The sequence below is a fragment of the Aulonocara sp. 'chitande type north' Nkhata Bay genome, linkage group LG18, assembly GCF_057382095.1.
Source record: "Aulonocara sp. 'chitande type north' Nkhata Bay isolate Kocher_YH1m ecotype deep benthic linkage group LG18, A_spYH_male_GT1.1, whole genome shotgun sequence".
NCBI classification, from domain to species: domain Eukaryota; kingdom Metazoa; phylum Chordata; class Actinopteri; order Cichliformes; family Cichlidae; genus Aulonocara; species Aulonocara sp. 'chitande type north' Nkhata Bay.
In genome coordinates this window covers 11,973,854-11,994,312 of record NC_141361.1, presented here as the reverse complement: position 1 = coordinate 11,994,312, position 20,459 = coordinate 11,973,854, and the positions used below count along the sequence as shown (strand labels likewise).

At 38.9% G+C, this 20,459-nt stretch overlaps 1 protein-coding gene across 1 annotated transcript; it reads right to left on the bottom strand.

Annotated features, from left to right (window-relative positions):
* Window positions 1-575: 575 nt before the first annotated feature.
* Window positions 576-19,753, bottom strand: LOC147308098 (vesicle-associated membrane protein-associated protein A-like). The gene is made up of 6 exons (XM_086271251.1): window positions 19,543-19,753; window positions 11,123-11,275; window positions 9,297-9,400; window positions 8,235-8,315; window positions 2,954-3,133; window positions 576-1,626 (listed from the first exon to the last, which is right to left on the bottom strand). Exons 1-6 carry the CDS (start codon window positions 19,598-19,600, stop codon window positions 1,465-1,467), a joined length of 738 nt encoding a protein of 245 aa, XP_086127377.1. The 5' UTR covers window positions 19,601-19,753; the 3' UTR covers window positions 576-1,464.
* Window positions 19,754-20,459: the final 706 nt, after the last annotated feature.

Below are 20,459 nucleotides of genomic sequence, written 5' to 3'. Positions count from 1 at the left end.
TCTAGCGCCAAACAGAGAGAGAGGGGGAGAGAGAGAGAGAGAAAAAAAAAGTGGTCTTTTACCAATGCTGCAGTGAATCACGTCACTTTGTGCTTTAACAGAATAATTGTAGGTTTCAACTCCGTGCAAAAAGAAAAAAGTAAAATAATCAGCATCTTGTAAAGAACGCTTTCTCATTTTACCAATCAGGCTAACAAAAAAATAAAAATAAAAAATTTAGGAACAAGCTTACCACAGATGTTCCCCCCTCATCTGGAATACTATAATGTACCAGAAATGCATAAAATTACCTTGGCGTAACCGACAGTGACAGCGCCTAGTTTGTGGGAGCTCAAACCACAAGAAATGTACAACAATCCCTTCCTCGCTAACTCAAGTACAGCCCAAAACTTCCATCTTGATTCATCTGACCAATCTAGGTTACATCAAAATATATACATATATATCCACTGCAATACCTATGAAGCAGAAATATAAAGCAAATTTAGAAACGCAGGGTAATTCATATACTGTACTGCATTGTACAAACACAAAGTAAAACATTGGCAGCAACAACAAGCAGGAAAAGACAGCTATGAAAACCACATTTTTCATTTTTATTTTTCAATGTTGAATACCTTTGACAGGACTTTAAGAATGGAAACGTTATTTCAGTCAATAACTGCCTCAGAAGGATATACGATTTGTATAGTAGTAGCAATAATAATAATAATAATAATAACAATAATAAGTCTGTATTTGTATTGTGAGATCAAGACAAATGTACAAGAAGGAGGCACCTATATCCCCAGCTGGGCCTGAACATTCCAACACAAGTAGAAGAAATTACAAACCGAACAGATTTTACTTCAGAGGCAATCCAGCAACAGGTAGCAACGTCTTTATGATGGAAGTTCTTTCCTTTTTTGTTTAAAAGGATTTAAAACGACATTTACAAGACACCTAACATTCCATTCAATTCCTATTAAAAACAGAAGTAGAGGGAGAGAAGGGGGGGGGGGGGGGGGGGGGGGGGGGGGGGGGGGGAGATATTATTCTTTTGAGCGCTTCTTGCCCATGGTTAACTCTAGGTGCATCTTCCATGTTGACTGATAGTATACAACTTTCATTGTCCCACCACACTGGATATCTGGATTATACAGGCAAAGAAAAAAAAGAGAAAAAAAAAAAAAAAAAAAAAAAAAAAAGAGGGGGGGGGGGGGGGGGGGCAATCGCTTTTTGTCGCCTTTCCTCACTCAACTCTGTGCATACTAACTGTGTGAGATTGTAAAAAGGCGGCGCCTTCAAATGATACTGTACAGATGTGTTCACTGTAGGCCACACTACCAATGATATGGCAAAAGTCAACAGAAAGACTTCTCGGTTTTTCCAGGCCTTTTTCCTTTTCTTTTCTTTTTTTCCTTTTTTTTTTTTTTTTAATTCCAGAGCCGAGGCGTGGGATACGGCTGGCATGCTTCTCCCAGTCTACAAGATGAACTTCCCTATGAAAAATCCGATGAAGATGGCTGCTATGACAACGAGGAGGGATGGTAGGGAGGCGGCGCTGGCTTCCCGACCGAGCAGGCTGGTCGAGTTTGGTGTCATGTGGTCTGAGCGGGGCATCTTTCTCATTCTCAAACCTTCGTCCTGTGTAAAGAACAGAAAACAAATAAAGAAGAGGAGTGAATAAGGTAATAAGATTAGTAAAACACAAGCACGTTTACAGAAATTCTCAAACTTTGAGCCCAGACTTGCAGTTTTCTGTCCCAGTGACTACTGCACTTAAACTCATGGTTCACTCCCCATTGTTGAGAGACGGACTACGAAATAAGCAACCACAATATTCCAACATAGCAGTCGAGTTGGAGAATTTCATAGTGATACTAAGGAAGGAACAATGCTGTATATGTAAACAGAGAGAAAAAAGGTGTCCAGCGTCCTGCTGGGCTGCTGTAAAACCATCTCCAAAGTCAAAAAAGTTAAATTTGCAACTTGGATGCGCATTTTGAGCTTGTTCAGCCTTTTAACATATGTACTCTAAGACACACTTTCCAAGGCCATTCCCCTCATCTCACACAGTGAGAGAGCAGATGCTGAAAATCTGTTCTTATATATTTGCAGAGAGGTCACTAATGACAACTGAAACTGGCAGAAAACTGAGAAATTTCTCTTTACTTTGTGACCTCACTGTGGAGAAGACAATGTGTAATTTTCCCACTTTTAAGTACAAGAGCATCAAACTAGATGCACATCCTGTCATACTCCAACATACATGCCAACAAGTCATCTAATAGTTCAAATGAGTGTCCAATACCCTGAAAACGGTCCCTCCCTTTTCCAGTTTGCCTCAGAAAATTCCTGTTGTGTCACTTATCTAGCTTATACCACAAACAGAGCAATAACATGCAAATCCATACATTTTAATCTTTTATTTCAACTGATTTTTGCATATCATCTTGCATTCTTCAAACAGAAGAGGTGCGTTCATCCTGCTGTTTTCCAGCAGAGGGACGCGTCTTTCCCTTGCTAATGCTGAGACTGACTGCTAGGCCCTCAGTGTAGCTGTCCCTTCTCACTGCCTGGTTGTTGTGAAGCGTGCATTAGAATAAAAATCTGCATTCATACAACTACACAAAATTCATGTTTCCACTCTGACTGCTCTAACAAACCTCTCTCATCCTCAGTTCAACGCTCTGGAAGAGCCAGAGGTGAGAAGTACCCAGCAAAACACACCCACACAACATGCTGTGTTGCATTCAAACATGTTGCTGTCACAAGCCTCTACGGAGTTTGAAACAAACACACTCAAAACCACCAGAGAGTAGTATGATGTTGGTGTGTACTCACAGGCTCGTACAATTATATTTGACAGTAAATCCCTATTCACACTTTGTTTCAGTTTTATTCTGTGTGGAATGCATTAGCATTAAAAATCCAAGTGTTTGACTACAATTAGTTACCAATCATATCCAACCTTTAATTGCCGGTTCTCCTCACTCAGCTTGTTCATCTCAGCTTGCAGTCTCTTGCACTTCTCCACCACTTTCTTCATCTCCGCGTCGTCCGCTCCGGCAGCGATAGGCACCGCGGCTGCCGACGACTCCGCCTTCACGGAGTTCATCACGGGGGCGGCTCGGGTCACCTCCACGTCATTCTGCCCAACAAAGAGAGGATGAGGTAAGGCCCAGTATGCCCTGGGCTAAGTATGCCCTGGGCTAAGTATGGAGGTTAGCCTCTAGACGGACGCATGAGCCAAAAGAAAGGCGGCCTTGTTCGAGGGCCCCGAGGCTCATGGTGCCAGATGAAAGAGACAAGGAAAAAGAAAAAAAAAAACATGTCTTTCCAAAAGTCATGGTGGATGTGGCTTTGTGTAGTGGCACAGACAGCATGACAACATGAGGGGTGGAGGAAGAAAAAAAAAAAAAAAAAAAAAAAAAGAGTGCTGCATAGTAGCAGATGAATGTTGACAATCAGTACGAGGGCAGGATCTGGCTTTTTCCTGGCTCAAAAGCAGACCTTTAGGGAGTGACTACGCTCTTGAGGATGATTGGCCAGCACATAGTTAAGGCATTGAGTACTTAATAGAAGTTTATCCTGATCATTCTGGGCCATTTGTTAAACAAAAACATATTTCAAGCTTGAGTAAATAAAACTACATTAAAATTAAAATCACAGTCCTGGCTATCTTCCTGGAGGGTAACAAATAAAACCCTCTGGACATCATATCGCTCCCACAAGTCAGGCATTTATAATGAGGCCTACTAAGGCTCAGATAAGCAATGAAAACAAGGATGACTGATCGTACACAAACTGAATTTATTTTTTTAAGTCTTAAAAATGACCTAATGTGAGCCTGCAGAGGAGTTACTTATATATTGGGGGACCACACACACACAAAACCTAACTAACCTAGGTAACTCTGTAACAAAAACAAAAAGTCTGAACTTCTCTTTAAATTATTAGGACATACAGTGGAGGCACTAAGCTACACTAACATCTTTTTCATTAAAGCTTTCACCTTTTCTCACCTTACAAAAAAAGTTAGAGCTGCCTTTGTTATTCAGTGTTTCACATCAGCAGCGAAGACAAAGTTAGCTGTTGAAATGCAAAACGCACTGACGAGCCACGATTCCTGTGGGCCACAAGAATTTGATGCATGCTAAAAAAAAAAATATATATACATCTAGTAATTAAACATTTACATATAACATTTCTCCTATGCTCAGGAACGTCAGTATTGCTTACACATGTCCCTTTGGTCTTTATTTAAGTAGAGAGGTGTGACAGTAAAACACGTTGCTGTGTCTTTCTCTTTGTGCGACCTGCTACACCCTGATACATGGTGCACACAACTGCCGTCACTGCCAACACCTGGAGCTACCAGAAGGTACATTTACATAACAGTCGGTGGTTTCACTGATCTGGGCAACAAAATGAATTTTTCAAAGTTTGGAAAACTGGCAATAGAGCACAACACAATTAATGTATTAATTAATGTATTTTAGGAGAGACTTCAGGTTCTGATTACTTTTATGTGTTAAGCAGCACAGATTTCCCAAGTTTTCAATAAATAGTTTAGGGATATTTTCATTGACACAAGGCTGGCATGACCCACGCTAACATGTTCCTGTAAGCAGAAGATGACCTTCGGTACTCTGTGAATAGGTTCCATATTTTAAACACTCACACAGTACAATCCAGGAGGCACGTGGCCTGATCGGTCCTCAATTCATTCATAAAGAACTCCCTTCAGCTACAAAAAGAACTTGTGGAACAGAGAGTACAAGTCCTACAGATGCCAGATGCTTGTTCAGTATCATGTAGTAGTGCCTGAGAGTACACGACGAGAGAAAAATAAGACATTCAGGGCATTTAAAACTGCGAATATCATCCGAGTAAATATCACGATTAGGGCTGAACGATATATCGCATTTGCGATAATATCGCGACATGATCAAGTGCAATTTTCTAACCGCAAAGGCTGCGATTATACTCTGGACATGTCCAAATTCATGGGCTGCATCCTCCTGAGGCCGCATTTGTAGACCGATTACGTCACAGCGACGCGCCGAAGGCTGTCCAAATTACTACCATATCCCAGAATTCATAGCGCGGCCCAGCCAAACTCCAGTTTCCAGCAATGGCGGCCGCTACTAAGTTTTAAAATTACTCATACTAATCTTTCAGGGTCACAAAATAAACTTTTAACATATTTTCAGGCGAGAAAGTAGTTGTGTAAACATCAAATATCTGCTCGGTTTATCAAGATATCCCATATTTGCAAAAGTGCTTCGACGTTTTCAGAGGCGTCTGCTACCCACCAGCTCGACAGCTAGCCGGGAGCTCGAGGGTTACTGATGCGGCCGAGAACGGCACAACTCCCGGCACATCATTTTCAGATCACCGCAGAGTTTCGCTGCTCGGGTTAAACGTAATATATAAGTCACTTAGACAACCTAAAAATGTTATTGTTGGGCTTTTTTCAGTGTTTTGTTTGTTCGTGAGTAAATCGGTTTGGCTGAGATTAAAGTTATTAGATTAGATAAAATAAAACTTTATTAATCCCCCGGGTGGGTTCCTCCTTGGTTTTCACACAGCTGACTAAACGTCAAACAGAAAACTTATTAAACAGAAGTATGAGACAGTCGAGAATTTACACCAGTGTCTGGTTATATTTTAGATAGCAAGAAGCAGACGGCCGAGTTTATTAAACGCCACTGAGACAGCGGTGACGCTAATCAGAACTAGACCGTCCAATTTCACGCCTTTAAATTTTAAAGGCGTGTTTGTGTGTGTGTTTATACAATTGCTATTATGTTTGCACTTTATGTGTAATGTTACTGACTGCAGAGATCAGTAAGATGTGTGTATTTTTTATTTATTAGTTTTATTTATTTAATATTATTTTTTAATTGAATGACTGTCTAGTAGTTCACAGATGTCGAAAAACTGAGTGTGGTAAAGCCACTGATTTTTTTTAATGTATATTTCTGCAATCTGCACATTGTACTGACTTTCATTTTAATGTTTACACCAGGGTTCCTTGTCAGCACTTTATGCTCAGATGTTTGTAAGCTAAAAATAAACTATTGTGTATGTTCAAATATACTGTTGTGATTGAAGAAGTTAAATAAAAATGTCAGTCATCAATTCATGCATCACCTCATGTCATCATAACAGAGGTCTGTCTTCCAGGAAAGAACAGTTTAAAATTAATGTAATATAGTATTGGCCATACTATATGATGTATTGCTTGTCTTTGTTTAATAATACAGAACACAAAGACCTTAAAAAATAATCGCATATCGCATCGCAATCGCAATATTGGGGCAAAAAAAATCGCAATTAGATTATTTTCCATAATCGTTCAGCCCTAATCACGATATAAACATAACTGCGTGCACAGAGATTTCAGCTATGGCTACTTTTACAAATAACTTCTCAGAGACAAAAAGTTAAAAGCTTTTTGTTTTTTTGCTGAATAGTACAGGGAGAGATCTCACTTTTGAGCAGGGGTCTTGTAACAGGTATCCCATCATGAAGCATTACTGTCTGTGCTTTTTTAATAAAAAAAAAAAAAAAATACACGCACACGCGCACACACACACGAAAATTTCATCTCCATCCAGACAACAATGAGACCAAATCTAAGTTTAATGCGTAACATTTATGAAACCTGAATTTGATTAAAACAAGTGGAAAAACTGATTATTTATAGCACAATTTAGGATTTATAGTCTTTATAGCCCATTTTCCTCGATCCAAACCACATCAGACCAGGTCTAGATAAAAACAACCGCTGCAGTACATGAGACTGATCAAATTAAGGCCAGGTCTTTGATCTGGACTTTTTGTTTTTAAACTGCACAAAAAAAAAAAAAAAAGGTTTTAAAAAAGGTTATGATTCAAAGTGACACATACTGATGTCCTGACATAAATAAGAGGAAAGTATCATCTAGTTTCTACTTCAGTGGTCCCCATAATAAGAGTGAATCCTACTCAGATTTGCATATCTTGGATTAGGAACTTAACCCTGATATTGTATATCGCGGGGTATGTCCTATTAAGATGAGGGAAATGTGCTCCTACTTACACACAGTTCACAGTCAGCTGCTGGAAATAGAAAAATTATCCTAAGCAACACTGGTCCTACAAAATATAACTTATTTAATCAGTCAACACTGATTAGCTGTGAAAAAGTAAAGCCTGCTATCAGTCAGATAATCAGAATCCGTTCACTCGCAGTTTTTTGGTTTTCTGGCTACGTTGCAGTATTGATCTGACCTAGGGCTGTTCGATAGATATCGGATGACGATATAAAAACGTCTATCGTTTCATTTTACGCTATCGTTTGTTTCATGGTGTCACAAATAAACTGTTTACGGCAATATTTTCTCATCGTTTTGATGGTCACTGTAGTGGCTATATTAATTTCTTAAAGTTCTCTTATAATTAATATAACCACACTACTGACGAACAAGCGCCTGTTTTTATGCATTGTCGTTAGCAACAATAAGGGTAAAACCATCGAGTGTCTGCGTGTTTATTTTCTACGTAAACCTTTCACAATAAAGCTCAAGATCCTGTTAAGACTTTTCAAAATAAACTGAACCCGTGAAAGAGTATGCAGAGTATTTACGGATGAGAAGCAAGAAAAGAGCCGTCAGGTGCTAAAAAAATAAACCTTAGACTCAAACATTAGAACAGGCTTTTCCCCGCAGCACACCGTGTAATAAATACTTGCAAAGAAAACGGCGGCCGTTACAACTTATGTCTAAAAATGCCTCGTTTCATACATTGTTAAAAACACTCGACTCCAGGTACATGACGCGCAGCTGGAAACACTTCACGCAAGTCGAGCTGCCTGAGATTCACAGAAAATTTTAAATTTTTGTGATTTATATCGTTATCGGGACGATAGATGTCTTATATCGGGATATGAGATTTTGGTCATATCGCACAGCCCTAATCTGACCCATTTAAGCTTCATCCTCTTTACCAACCTGACATAGTTTCAGAAGCATATAGAACCACTGCTCCATGGGCAGTGTCTCAGCCTGTAAATCATCACACTGCTATTCTAACTGCACCTAGTTGCTGAACATTGTTTTAGCTGCAAGATGCTGCAGAGATCTTACACTCTGCTCTCGACACAGGAATGTCATGCTAACACTATGCCAGACAATTTTTATTTTTCTAGAGTTTTTAGTAGCGCATATCCAGTTCAAGGAGGGACTCTGATCATTGTACCTTACCACTTTATCATTTTCAGATGGCAGCTCAAAGACACATCTCAGCTTGGAGTCCATGAGATCATCTGGCTTTGCATCTTTCCACTAGTGAGGATTTAAAAGCAAATGAAAGCATGTTATTCATCAACTTGAACTTCTAGCAGATTAGATTCTGTTCACACATGCACATATTAAAACTGTGCCAACTACTTCACATTGTATGTACAAGCAATTTAGCCTTAAAATCTATATAACACAGGCGCAGCTTCATTTCCTTTTATTTCTGTTTATTTGAACTATTTTCAACATATTTCAAAATGGCACCACCCAGACTCTGAATTTATAAAGAAATAAAGTAGAAAAGTATAGTACAGACGATAAAATAGAAAAGAAACAAAAGATTAAGTCACAACATGAGACTCCATTTTATACATCAGCACCAGTCAGACCTCGGTTTGTCTACTATACTTCCTGAATTTTAAACCTCATTCAAAACAAGTCCGTTCATGAATACAATGACAAGGTATGTACAGGTTTTACTGGCTGACCGAGTCTCTGCTGTCCCCTGGTGGATAACTGGAAAATGCTTCAGAGTAAGGAAATTAACTCGGCAGATGATGATAACCCTTCAACTTAAAGTTTAACAGTAAAAGACTTTCTACTATCAAATATCATACATGAAATGTTTTCATTGAGTCAATCAAGTTAATATTTTAAAGCACAAGTCATGTGCATGTGATACTGGAATGCATAGGGCTCCTTTTACCAATAAAGACCGAACAGTAATGTTTGTTTTTACATATAAAAGGAAATGTGGAAGAAAGACAAAACATTTAAATGGGGATTTTTTTTAAGCTGATCAACTGTTTTATGTGAAAGAATTCAATAAGTATTAAAAACTATTCAGTTCAACAGATTTTAACTAGTAAGGTTTACCGTTTTGTTTGTGCAAATACTATAGTCATGCTTCCACTTTGACACATTTAAATGACTTCGGAGCTACGTAACCAAAGGTACACCTCTGTGTTATTCGCTGCAACATTAGAAGCAAAATAATGGGTTCAAAAGTAAATCCCAGTCACTTACCAATGATTCCATGTCGGTGACGTTTGGCGGGGCGAAAATAGTCTGCACCATGAATTTGTGTTTACTTTTCTCATTGGGGTCATAGTCAAAGGGCTGTAGCATGACTGTAAAACAGAAATGATCAATGAGAACTGTTTGAATAAAAGCACATCTATACACAGAAAACAGATCGCATAAACAGTCAGCATACTAAACACCAGAAATGACCTGTGAAAACGTCCGAGGCATTGTTTTTACAGCATGTTTTTTTAATTTATCAGTGATTTTTTCCTCTTTACTCAACTTTTATTAAAAATAGATTCCTTTTTTTTTTTTTTTTTTTTTTTTTTAAACAAAAAGGTAAATTTACAGTTTTTCAAGGTACTTTGGAGGATGATTGTTCCAAAGCATCTTTAGACCTTCTCAGTGTTCCTTTGTACTTCATGCTGTTAAGACCAGGGGGGCACACCATCTTCTGAAGGAGTCCTTATTGTACTTTAATGTGATTGTGTGAGACCAAACGGGTACCTCCCCAATGACACTGAAGGACCAATAAGAATCTAACTTTCGTAGCTCCTAAAAACCTGATTGCCTGAATTAAATTAATACACACTTCAGCGAGTCAGACATTCACAAGAGATCCATTTTGGCATCCTCCCTCCCTTCTTAAATAGGTTCATTAAAGGATCTATTGAGTTTCAAGAGGATGTCATTCATTTTCCAACTTAATTCAATACAAGCTCGCAATGTCATTGTTCACTAAAAGCATCAAAGAAATAAAGCCCTCTGAAACTTTAATGTGTGGATATTTCTGCACACAAACATTGAAATAATGCCATTTGTCATACACTAAACTGGCAATGTTTGCAAAGAACAAACAGAAGCAGTGCATTTAACCATTATGGAATTTAAAAGCACAATAAACATTACCAGGACTATGGTGCAAAAGTGCTTTGAGACGTTTCTACAGACATTCACATGTAGTAATGCTGAGCACGCTGGAGCTCAAATAACTTTAAGTTGCTAAACCTGCTGGAGGAAAAGGGTCACCGTTTTAAAAACAAGCAACCCATTTTCCCCTTTCACTGCAGTGAGTTGAAACAGTGCTTGTAGACAATGCAGGCAACTGTCTTTAAAATGACTAATGAATCTTAATAACCAGCCAAATTGAAACTAATCTGGCCCAATAAACCCCATTTTGCCTGCAGCCAAATTTACATACCAAAAAAGATGAAATTATAACCACTAATCAGAGTAATGTATTACTTCAATTAAGATGCTGATATGGGTTGCTTTCAGATGTGTTCTGTTAATATTCCTCATTATAAGAAGTTTTGCTTTATCTCAACTCCAATATTTCTGTTAGGCCCCAGTGGCCACCCTGAATGGACAATTGTGGAGCCTAAACACAAACTGATGGTACCCAAGCTACCTTAATGTCATCAGCAAACATAAGATAAACCAGCATTCAAAAGATATAGTAATGTATAGCATCTTAGATAGGTCAACTTGCTTAAAGGAAAACTGCTGAGATAAGGTCTCTGGCACAACTTGATCTACTTCAAAAGGTAGACAGAGAAGACGATAAAGCCTGAAGAAATTAAAGCTAAAGGAACTCTTGTTGTACACAGAACAACTTCATTGCTTGTGGCCTTAAGGGTCATGAGAAAAACATCATACAGAAATCATTGTAAAAACAGCATAGGTCACTTGGACTTTTTTCCCCCCTAACTGAAATCTCCAACTTGTTGACCTATGACTGAACATTTCCTTTATTCGCTCACACTCAGTCCGAATCTACATGTTCAAATGGGCGGCAAAAAGACAGTTAACAAATAAAAACTTACCAGAGATGTTGACGCTTGATCCAGGATCGATAACGCCGCTGTTTGGCCGTACGCAGTACCTACGTGGCGCTGTCGTTTTCACTTTGAAACACACTCTTCTGTCAGAAGGGTTCCTCAGTTTGAGGTTGGTGGTGACTACATCTGTAAAAGGGCCTGGAAAACAACACACACAAAAAAAAAAAAGCAGCGTTAGCTTTGTATTTCAGAGCAGTCTCCAACACTGGTGTATGGTTCAAATCCAAAATTCTGAAAACTTCACAGATGACTGTAGGGCTGCTCGATTATGGCAAAAATGATAATCACGATTATTTTCACTGAAATTGAGATCACGATTATTTGACGATATTTATTTAACCCTTTAAGACCTACCATAGAACCAAGTCCACCAGAGCTTATATTATTTTATTTTTTTACATGCTGTAGTGCCATTTGTGGGAGCATTTCAAGTTGCTATACATCAATACAACTGTTATAGCCCATATTTTAATAATATGTATGCATTAAGTCCATAGTAATTACATAAATTGCAAAAAAGTGCAATAAACTACAAAAAAAATTGAAAATCGCTTTTGTTTTGTTTACATATATTTCTACTTGGAGAAATTTAAGAGGTTTATCCCTCAAAACTTTAAATACAATAAAGTTGCAAAAAATAGTTTCCCACCACAGGAAATTTATTTTGAGTGTCTTCATAGTTTTATTTTGGAATTACAGCAATTTTTATATACTGCAGGAAAAACAAAAAACAATCCTATGATGCAAATTTGCAAAGAAAACAGCATGTGCATCATTTCACTGTGGGAAGTGTTACGAACAGCTGATAGGAACGGCAAAGCGTGTTTCTGGAATATTATGTTTTTGTTCCTGCAAGCGCTTTTTATGCAATTTTTGCAAAGCTATATGTGGAACGAAACCGTGACCGAGGACAAGCTGATGGCATAAGATGTAAGTACAACTCCTCCGGTTTCATATGCAAAACAAATTATTGCGCTAGCTTACACGGTTCAGGTTCTACAGGGATTTAAAAATAGTTACGCAAAACGGAGCGTGCTGCTCTGACCGGCTTTAAAGGGTTAACAATGACTTTTAAAAAATAATATAAAATAGTGTGCAACACCACTGAAGTTTTTTTTTTTTTTTTTTTTTTAAACTCTTTTCAACCAACGGCAGTCACTCTCCTCTCCAAATAACTTCTGCTTAGCTTTCCGAGCTTCCCTCGGGTCCTCTTAATCAGCGGTCTCCAACCTTTTTTGCACCACGGACCGGTTTATGCCCGACAATATTTTCACGGACCGGCCTTTAAGGTGTCGCGGATAAATGAGGGAGGGGCTAATAATCGGCTCAGTCATTTTTAATGATCGTTGAAAGCCCAGATCGTAATCGTGATTAAAATTCGATTAATTGAGCAGCCCTAGATGACTGAAACTCCTAGAATTAAGCTTTTATTCCCCCCAGTAAGTCTGCTAGATTAAAAAAATGCCACAATACTGAAGAAGATGGCTACATGTTTACACAGCAGTTCAGAAATTCAATATTTCAGGTTACACCTCCTCCCTGGAAGACAGAGAGGCATGCTGCGTTTTGGCGCCAAGCTTCAAAAAGACATTTAAAAAGGATTAGCTGAAAAATACTGACATGTAACTCAATTACAACAACATGATTAAGAAGCCTTATTGAATAGCAGGTTTCTTGGCTTGAGGCTACACTGTAGGGTAGTTTTTGCCACAAGTACAACAACTAGAAATCCATCAGCTGTGAAATTCTGTACAGATTTTGATGCAAGTTTTTTTGTTTGTTTTTTTAAATCCCTCTTTTTGCTAGAGAATTGCACATCTTCATATCATTTTTATTACTTGAATAAACAGGTTTTTAGGCTTCCTGCTCCTTTTCACACCTAATCGATAAACTGATGGCAGTCAACAAGGATGAGTCATCTGTACATCCCTCGTTATAACATAGGCTTTATGAAGACATGAGCTTAATTTAGACTTCCGCGAGAAATCTATGTCCTATGTCCAACTAACGTTGCGGGCTGTGTCGACCCAACATGTAGTTACATTTCTCAGGAGGTGCACGTCAGGTTACATACAAGGTTACGGCAAAGAAACTTTGAGAGAAAGACACCAAGTTTCACTATTTGGGGATGTTAAAATAAGAATCTTTACTTATTTTTTGTTCTTTTTAATAACTGTATAGCCTATCCAATACAGATGGTGGGGTGGAACGACCTATGAAAGCACAGTTTCGCTTGGGATATCAAAGATTACCTCTTTTTCCTGTATGTCGCTCAAGTGATCACCTGAATCAATTACCCTTCATGTCTCCAAAACAGCTAATTTCATATAGACATCCCATGATGATGCTGACTGGTTACGTATCAGGAGATCAAAAGTTGCACAACAGCCCACCATCTTGTGACACCACTGGCTTTAAATTAGGTCCTTAACCACGGTCAGCACTATCGAGCACAGATTGAACATATCATGTTGGAAAAAAAAAAAAAAAAAAACAACAAAAAAAACAAACAAACAAAACAACAACACACTTCTTGCCAAGTCAGAGGTACCCCAAACTCGATCAGCGCAATTAGGCTGGGAGTTTGGACAATGTCTCATGATGTTTGGTTAGCTGGGAGCACAGCATGGATGTTATAAATCATGTTTATAGAGTTTACCTGCCAGATAATTTGCAAGCTCATATGATTATTCTGATGTAACATATGTCAAAATATCCAAATTTGTGAATTTAGACACAGCTACAACTAGGGATGGGTATCGAAAACCGGTTCTTGTTGAGAACCGGTTCCCACTGTTTCAATTCCTTGGAATCGTTTGCCACTTTTAAAAACGATTCCCTTATCGATTCCAGTCGCCCCGAATGACGTCATCACGTTGAGTAGCGTCTTTTACCCAGTAGGAAACACGGCGCCTGAGCGGCACAAACGCTCAAAAGTTTGGTTACACTTTATGAGAAAGGATGACAACAGGGCAACGTGCAATACTTGCAAAGTAGAGATTTCATCAAAGGGAGGAAACACTACGAACATGCAAAAGCATTTGCTCAAAAAACACGCGATTGCGTTCAACGAATGTCGTGTTTTTGATCCGCTCCGGACTAGCGAAGCTCAACCCAGCAGCAGCGGTAGCGTTTCCACGTCCTCTCCCGTTAATACTGCAGGTAACTAATCAATTAGCATTGCATATTATGTTAGCGCGATTTACCTTATTACAAAACCTGCTATTACTGTGCGTTGCATTTAGATAACCATGATGAGAGAGACAGAGTCTGGCTGGCTCAGATGCTGGCAGTTGTCGCTGCAGTCTACCGGTAGAGTCTCCTTTCAGGCCAGGATAGACGAATGTCACCGAGCAGTGTCTAAGTTTGTGGTCAAAGGCTTGCACCCATTTGCCACAGCACATGCCCCCGATTTCACTTTGGTAAGTGAATGTGTTTAATTGTAGGCAGGACATTACTGGATATTCTTGTGTAATTGCTACAGAATAATTTATGTTAAACTTTGTTATTGCTACAGAAGAATATTTATTTTATTATTTTACATATACATTTTTTTTCCTGGGGACCCTGTGACACCCCATTGAAGAGCCGTAGGCTGTGGCTCTCTTTAGATCTCACTGTTGGGTTTGTAAGGCCATGTTACTCCTAAATTTCTATCTTGTTCAAAGAGAAGATATAAAACACAGTTCTAAGCTAATCGACCTTAGTGTTCTCCTTTAAAAAAAAAAAAAGAATCAATAAGAGAATCGATAAGGAATCGAATCGTTAAACAGAATCGAAAATGGAATCGGAATCGTTAAAATCTTATCAATACCCATCCCTAGCTACAACTTAATATTTTTATGGGCTCTGTTAACAGGTGTACATCTTCATGCATGCAAAAAGTATAAAAGATGCGCTTTACTACAGTGATGTCACCCACCGTTTATGGAGCTTCAAGTTCAGGATTTTCAGCAGATGATTTTGGCGTTTTGAGCCTGGCCATAATGATGGAGGGTGGATCTAATGCCGCACGGTCATTGGCTAACAACTTGTGCTTTACAAGTTGCAAACTTGCATCCAGACAAGGACCAAACTGCTTGTTGTGTATTACTTTGAAGCTGACGGTGGTCTCGGGTCCAGGTTACGGTTTCCTAGGTAACAACCTAACCTAACATATTAAATGAGTCATATATTACCAATAAATAAAACCTGTTACCCAATAGCTGCCAGGCTTCAAAATTTGAAATACACCTTTTTCATCATTTAAATTACTAGTACAAAAATTTTACATAGGTATCCAAACTAGTTCCCCCATATCTGCATTTTTTTTTTAACACTTCTAAAAATATCAGAACAAACCAAGAAACAGAAATATTCTTTCTACTTCCACAAGTTCTAAAGGTTGGCTTTATTTCTGGAGTTCAAAGTCAGCATTTAGCCTTGATTCATGCTCTGAAAGATAAGAAGGAATGCGTGACCAGAGCAGAATGGCTCCACCCAGCTAATACCAGAATGTACACTTGTGTGCCTACTGCGGCTTTTTTTTGCTTTTCAAAAATCACAGGTGAGTCACAAAATGCCTTCATACAAACTTGAAAAACCTCATTGTTAATGGCGTGTACTTCGAGGATCTTTGTTCTTGCTACACAGATGAGTTATAAAGAATGACTTGCTTCCTGACAGAACAATACCAGGTTGTTCTAAACAGAGCCTACCTGTAGTAGTATGAGAACCAGAAACAATGTCTATTATAGCTTCAGCACTATGCTATACTAGCTTTTGCACTATGATGCTGGAAAGACTAGGTAAAAACCATGACTTTTTTTTAATTTTATAGACCTAAACAGAAAACTAGCACAGATGAGTAACTGCTTCTATAAGCTCGAAATTAACTGAGCCCAAAATATTTCTACCTTCCGTGCGTTTTACACAATGATCACTACTACACCAAAGCCTAAAACTGGAAAACAGTTGTGTGCATCAGATATCCCACCCACATACTGCAGCTTGCATCCACTGCCCAACACTAAGATGCCACCTTTTCTCAAGCAGCATTAGCAGCACCTCTCTCATCTTGTTGCATGTATGCTGAGTTAGGGTCCCCCCAGGCCAGTCCTGCTCTAAAAATACCAACCAAGGAAAGGAGGGCTGCCCCCTCTAGCTTGCTGGAGGAGTCCCAGCAGAGGCTCTAAAACAGTCCAGCTTTCCAATACATGCAGACCGATTTAGCTCTGTCTCTGTGAAGGTAAAGAAGCTGTGGTCATCGTCCTTCTCCTCAGATTGCTTCTTCACATGAAAAACCGAAGCCACTTAAATGTGGGCCATACAAAAATGTAAAAACAAAACAAAACAAAAACAAGGGTGGGGGGGACAGCTCCCAAATTTAAGTGATGCATTCTTTAGGGATTTAGTACTTGGGATTAGAGGTCCCCCCCCCCCAATGTAAGATTTAATATGATGCTGGTTCAATAACAGGTTAAGTGGCCAAAGGGCTTAACAGGTATAAAGACTTGAGTCTCTAAACACGACCGGTTAAAAGTATGACAAAACTCTGGTTTGTATGAAAGCAAATGGGCCACTATACTGGAATTATCATACATGTTCTAAGTTAGGGTTTAATTTACCACAGCATAAAATACACTTTTGTTTATTAGATAGTCATAAATAACAGGAAGGTTCACAGACTTTTGTTAAGTAAGACAGAGTCATAAACATGTGTAGTCCCTACAAAAGGACTATTTTGATACAACCAAAACCCTGATATACAACATACAATATGCTTCCAGGTTCTACTGCTAGGACATAAACATATTTTCATTATAATTTACATTTTATATCAAATTGTTAGAATGTGGTTTATGACCCAGAAATTGGGATTTTCTTACATGTGCAGTGGATTAAACATTTTGGCCTCTGTGCTAAAGAACAAAACGAGTCAATGAGGATCAGTAAACAATGATCAGTATGAACAGCATCATACTGATGCAATTTAGCTTTGCGTCCAATCCAGAATATAAAAAGCCAAAAGTTTAATCTGATGAGGGAAAATGTAAACCGTGTGACTGATCAGTAACAGGAATAAGTCAAATTAGAGTAGAATTTCTTAATCGGGTAAAAAGTAGAGGTCCATAATCAGATTATGACGAACCATGTGTCTACCATCAAATCAAATCAAATCACTTTTTATTGTCACATGACATGTGCAGGCACACTGGCACAGCACATGCGAGTGAAATTCTTGTGTGCGAGCCCCACAAGCAACAGAGATGTGCAAACACAACAACACAAACGAGCAAAATACAAGAATGGCCAACCTGAAACTAATAAATATATGTACAATATATAATAGTGTATGCATTTCTGGATGTGTATACTAAATATTTTCCTACGTGTGTGTGTGTGTGTGTGTGTGTGTGTGTGTGTGTGTGTGTATACACATTTTTACAAATTAAATAGTAAAAAAATAAAATAAAATAAAAATAATAATAATAAAATATATAAAATATACAGAGTTGAATATGTGCAAAACAAGTGGCATTTATATATCAGGCTAAATACCCATGAAATTTTAACGTTCAGCTGGAGAAAGTTTCATCTATTTATTCTGGTTTACCTCGTTGCTCCCAAAAAACAACCTGTCCGAGACAAATAAGACTATTGGTGGCTTTCCAACCATATGATTGAAGAATTTTATCATAATAGCACCATTAACCTGTTGTTTGATGCTGTTATTATGACATAACAAATGTGAGTTTAATCAAATGGTTACTACCTTTTCCAGATGTCTTTCAACTTAAGCCAGAGCAAGTTTTTACTGATTTACATCCATACCCCTGTCCAATTACAATGTCAGCCTGTTGGAAAAGGCTCCATTCACCATCGCACTTTCTGTTGCACCTTGCATGATAAAAACATTCCTGGATTTTAATCAATGTACACAAATTTTATAAGTTTCAGAGTTTTAACATGGGGGGGGGGGGGGGGGTGCGCCTTTATTTCACCTGTGTCATCGTCAAATACAGGCAAAATAATAATGTCCAGGGTGAAACTAATAATTTTTAGTTTCACCCTGGACACCTCATCACCAAAACATTCTAATTATTACACCCCACCCACAGACACAGCGGGTCTGGAATGTGAGCTTGTGTCCTTCCTAATGATCCTATCAGACTACAACCAGTATCAATTCACACCTTGTCCAAACACCAGTGTCCTCTTATAACCTCGTCCAGGACAGTGGTACATTCAACAGAAAGAGAAATAACTGTCTAGTTCGCAAAAATGCTTCCAGCAGGCACAGAGCTTGGTAACTGGGACAAATACGAGAAGTGCTGTGCGGAATTTTGGGTCAAAATGAATAATGATGAGGATAAATAGTCCAACTGTGGAGATTGTTGTGTCACCCATGGCCTGGGAGGGCTAGCTTCATTGAAATCAGCGCCGTTTACTGCCACTTCATCCACTTGCCCACAAGAGCAACAGTTGGACTCACAAATGACCAAAAGTTATGTTCTATCTAGGACTTTTAAAAAATGTGATATGGGTCTCTTCAGGTCTGTCAGACGCAAAACAACACGGTTATACAACTACACATCAACTTTGGCATTAGCTGGCTAGCCAAGCTATCATTAGCCAACGGTTAACTGACACATCACTGGACGTTATCACTACCAGGAAAAGCAATCAGTGCTGAATGCGCGAAGCACCCTGCTTTCCCATGAATGTGCCGTCCTGTTTTGCCCAGGATGCGAACACACGCTTAAAATTAGCCAATATCTAGCTAATAGGTTTAGGTCAACTGAACTAACGTTAGCCCGGTGTTGCTATTAAAAAAAATAAACTATCCATGTTGTTACAGTTCACGTTAGCTAACCAAGTTTGTCATTCCAACTGTCAGTCACTTTAACTGGCTTCACAAGTTCCTGCCACAGGTGCATCAAGATGAACGCTGGATTTTTCATTCTGAAATTAATTTCTTTCCAGGGAATAGCCTAAGCCACAAGAGACAACAGTTTACTCCTGCTAACACAACTAGCAACAGCATAGTAGCTGATATTAAAAGTGAAGACATACACAAACATGCTTCTTAACGTGTAGACTTTAACTTTCCTTTTTTTAAGCAGTCACTGACAGCCACATCCTTCCAGCTCTTTGCCTGGTACTGTCAGTAAGCTGGTACTGAATAGCAGGCCACCTGGGTGCACGCCTGCCCGGCTATCCACGTCACTATAGCGCCAGGCTGCAGCGGCCCGTCCGGCTCCCTGGCTAACTTAAAATGGCGGTGAATGCTAGCTAGCTTGCTAGCAACGAAATTCGCTTGAGGGAGTGTGAAATCATTGCTTCACCACCACCACCACTACCACTACTACTCGCTGGACATTTGACACGACAACAAGTAAATAAATAATATTTCATTCACATACCTTTAAATTTGAGGTCAGACGGAGGGTCGAGGATAAGGATCTGATCCAACTTTGACATGTTGGCTGAAGGGATGCACTTGATTTCGGTATCGTGGAGTTTACTAACAAGTGGAAATCCTGGATCCCTTCTGCCACTACTGAGTCAAACGCTGACTGAGCTCAGCGAGCATGTGGGTACAAATACTTGAACGCGCGAGTGCACAGCCCTCTGTTGCGCGCACTCGTGGTCTGGCAACTGATGCGATTATGGTACAGTAAACGAGTTATAATGTGTGGACACTGAAATAGACGTACGGGGAAGGAAAAACATGTTATAAAATAATCTTATAAAATCCAGAACCAAGTTAAATTGTGCTTTATTGATTTAATCGAGAATTTTAATCAGGGACGTATGATAATCGCATGTCTGCGGTGTATACATGCACATTAACGCAGTAAATTCACTCTGCAGTAGTCTAGTTAAACCTGTTAGAAGTATTAGTGAACGTACATGTAACGTAAATGTAAGTGTTGTTTGTGGTTTAAAGGGCATGTTGAGGTTGGTGTGTAGCACGGGTCACATGTTGCCCTGGTAACAGTACCGGAGTGGTCACCCTTTAAAGATGTTTGTTTACGACGTAATCAATGTGTGCAATCAAACTAAACCACAGATTACTTAATCAGTATACTGATAACGGTATACTGAGTATACAGATACTAAGGGACTATAGGCCCTTAGTATTATCTTATTTTCACAGAAGTGATTTTTTTCCATCAATGCAAAATTTCATTAGACTATTTTAGATTTGGAGATCTTATAAAACCATGATTTTAACCACTACTTTTAACAACAGTTGTATCCCTCTGGGAAAAATTTGGAGACCAGTTGTAGGACTTTTGAGAGATGAATGTCGTCTGGTTCGTGTCTGATATATGAC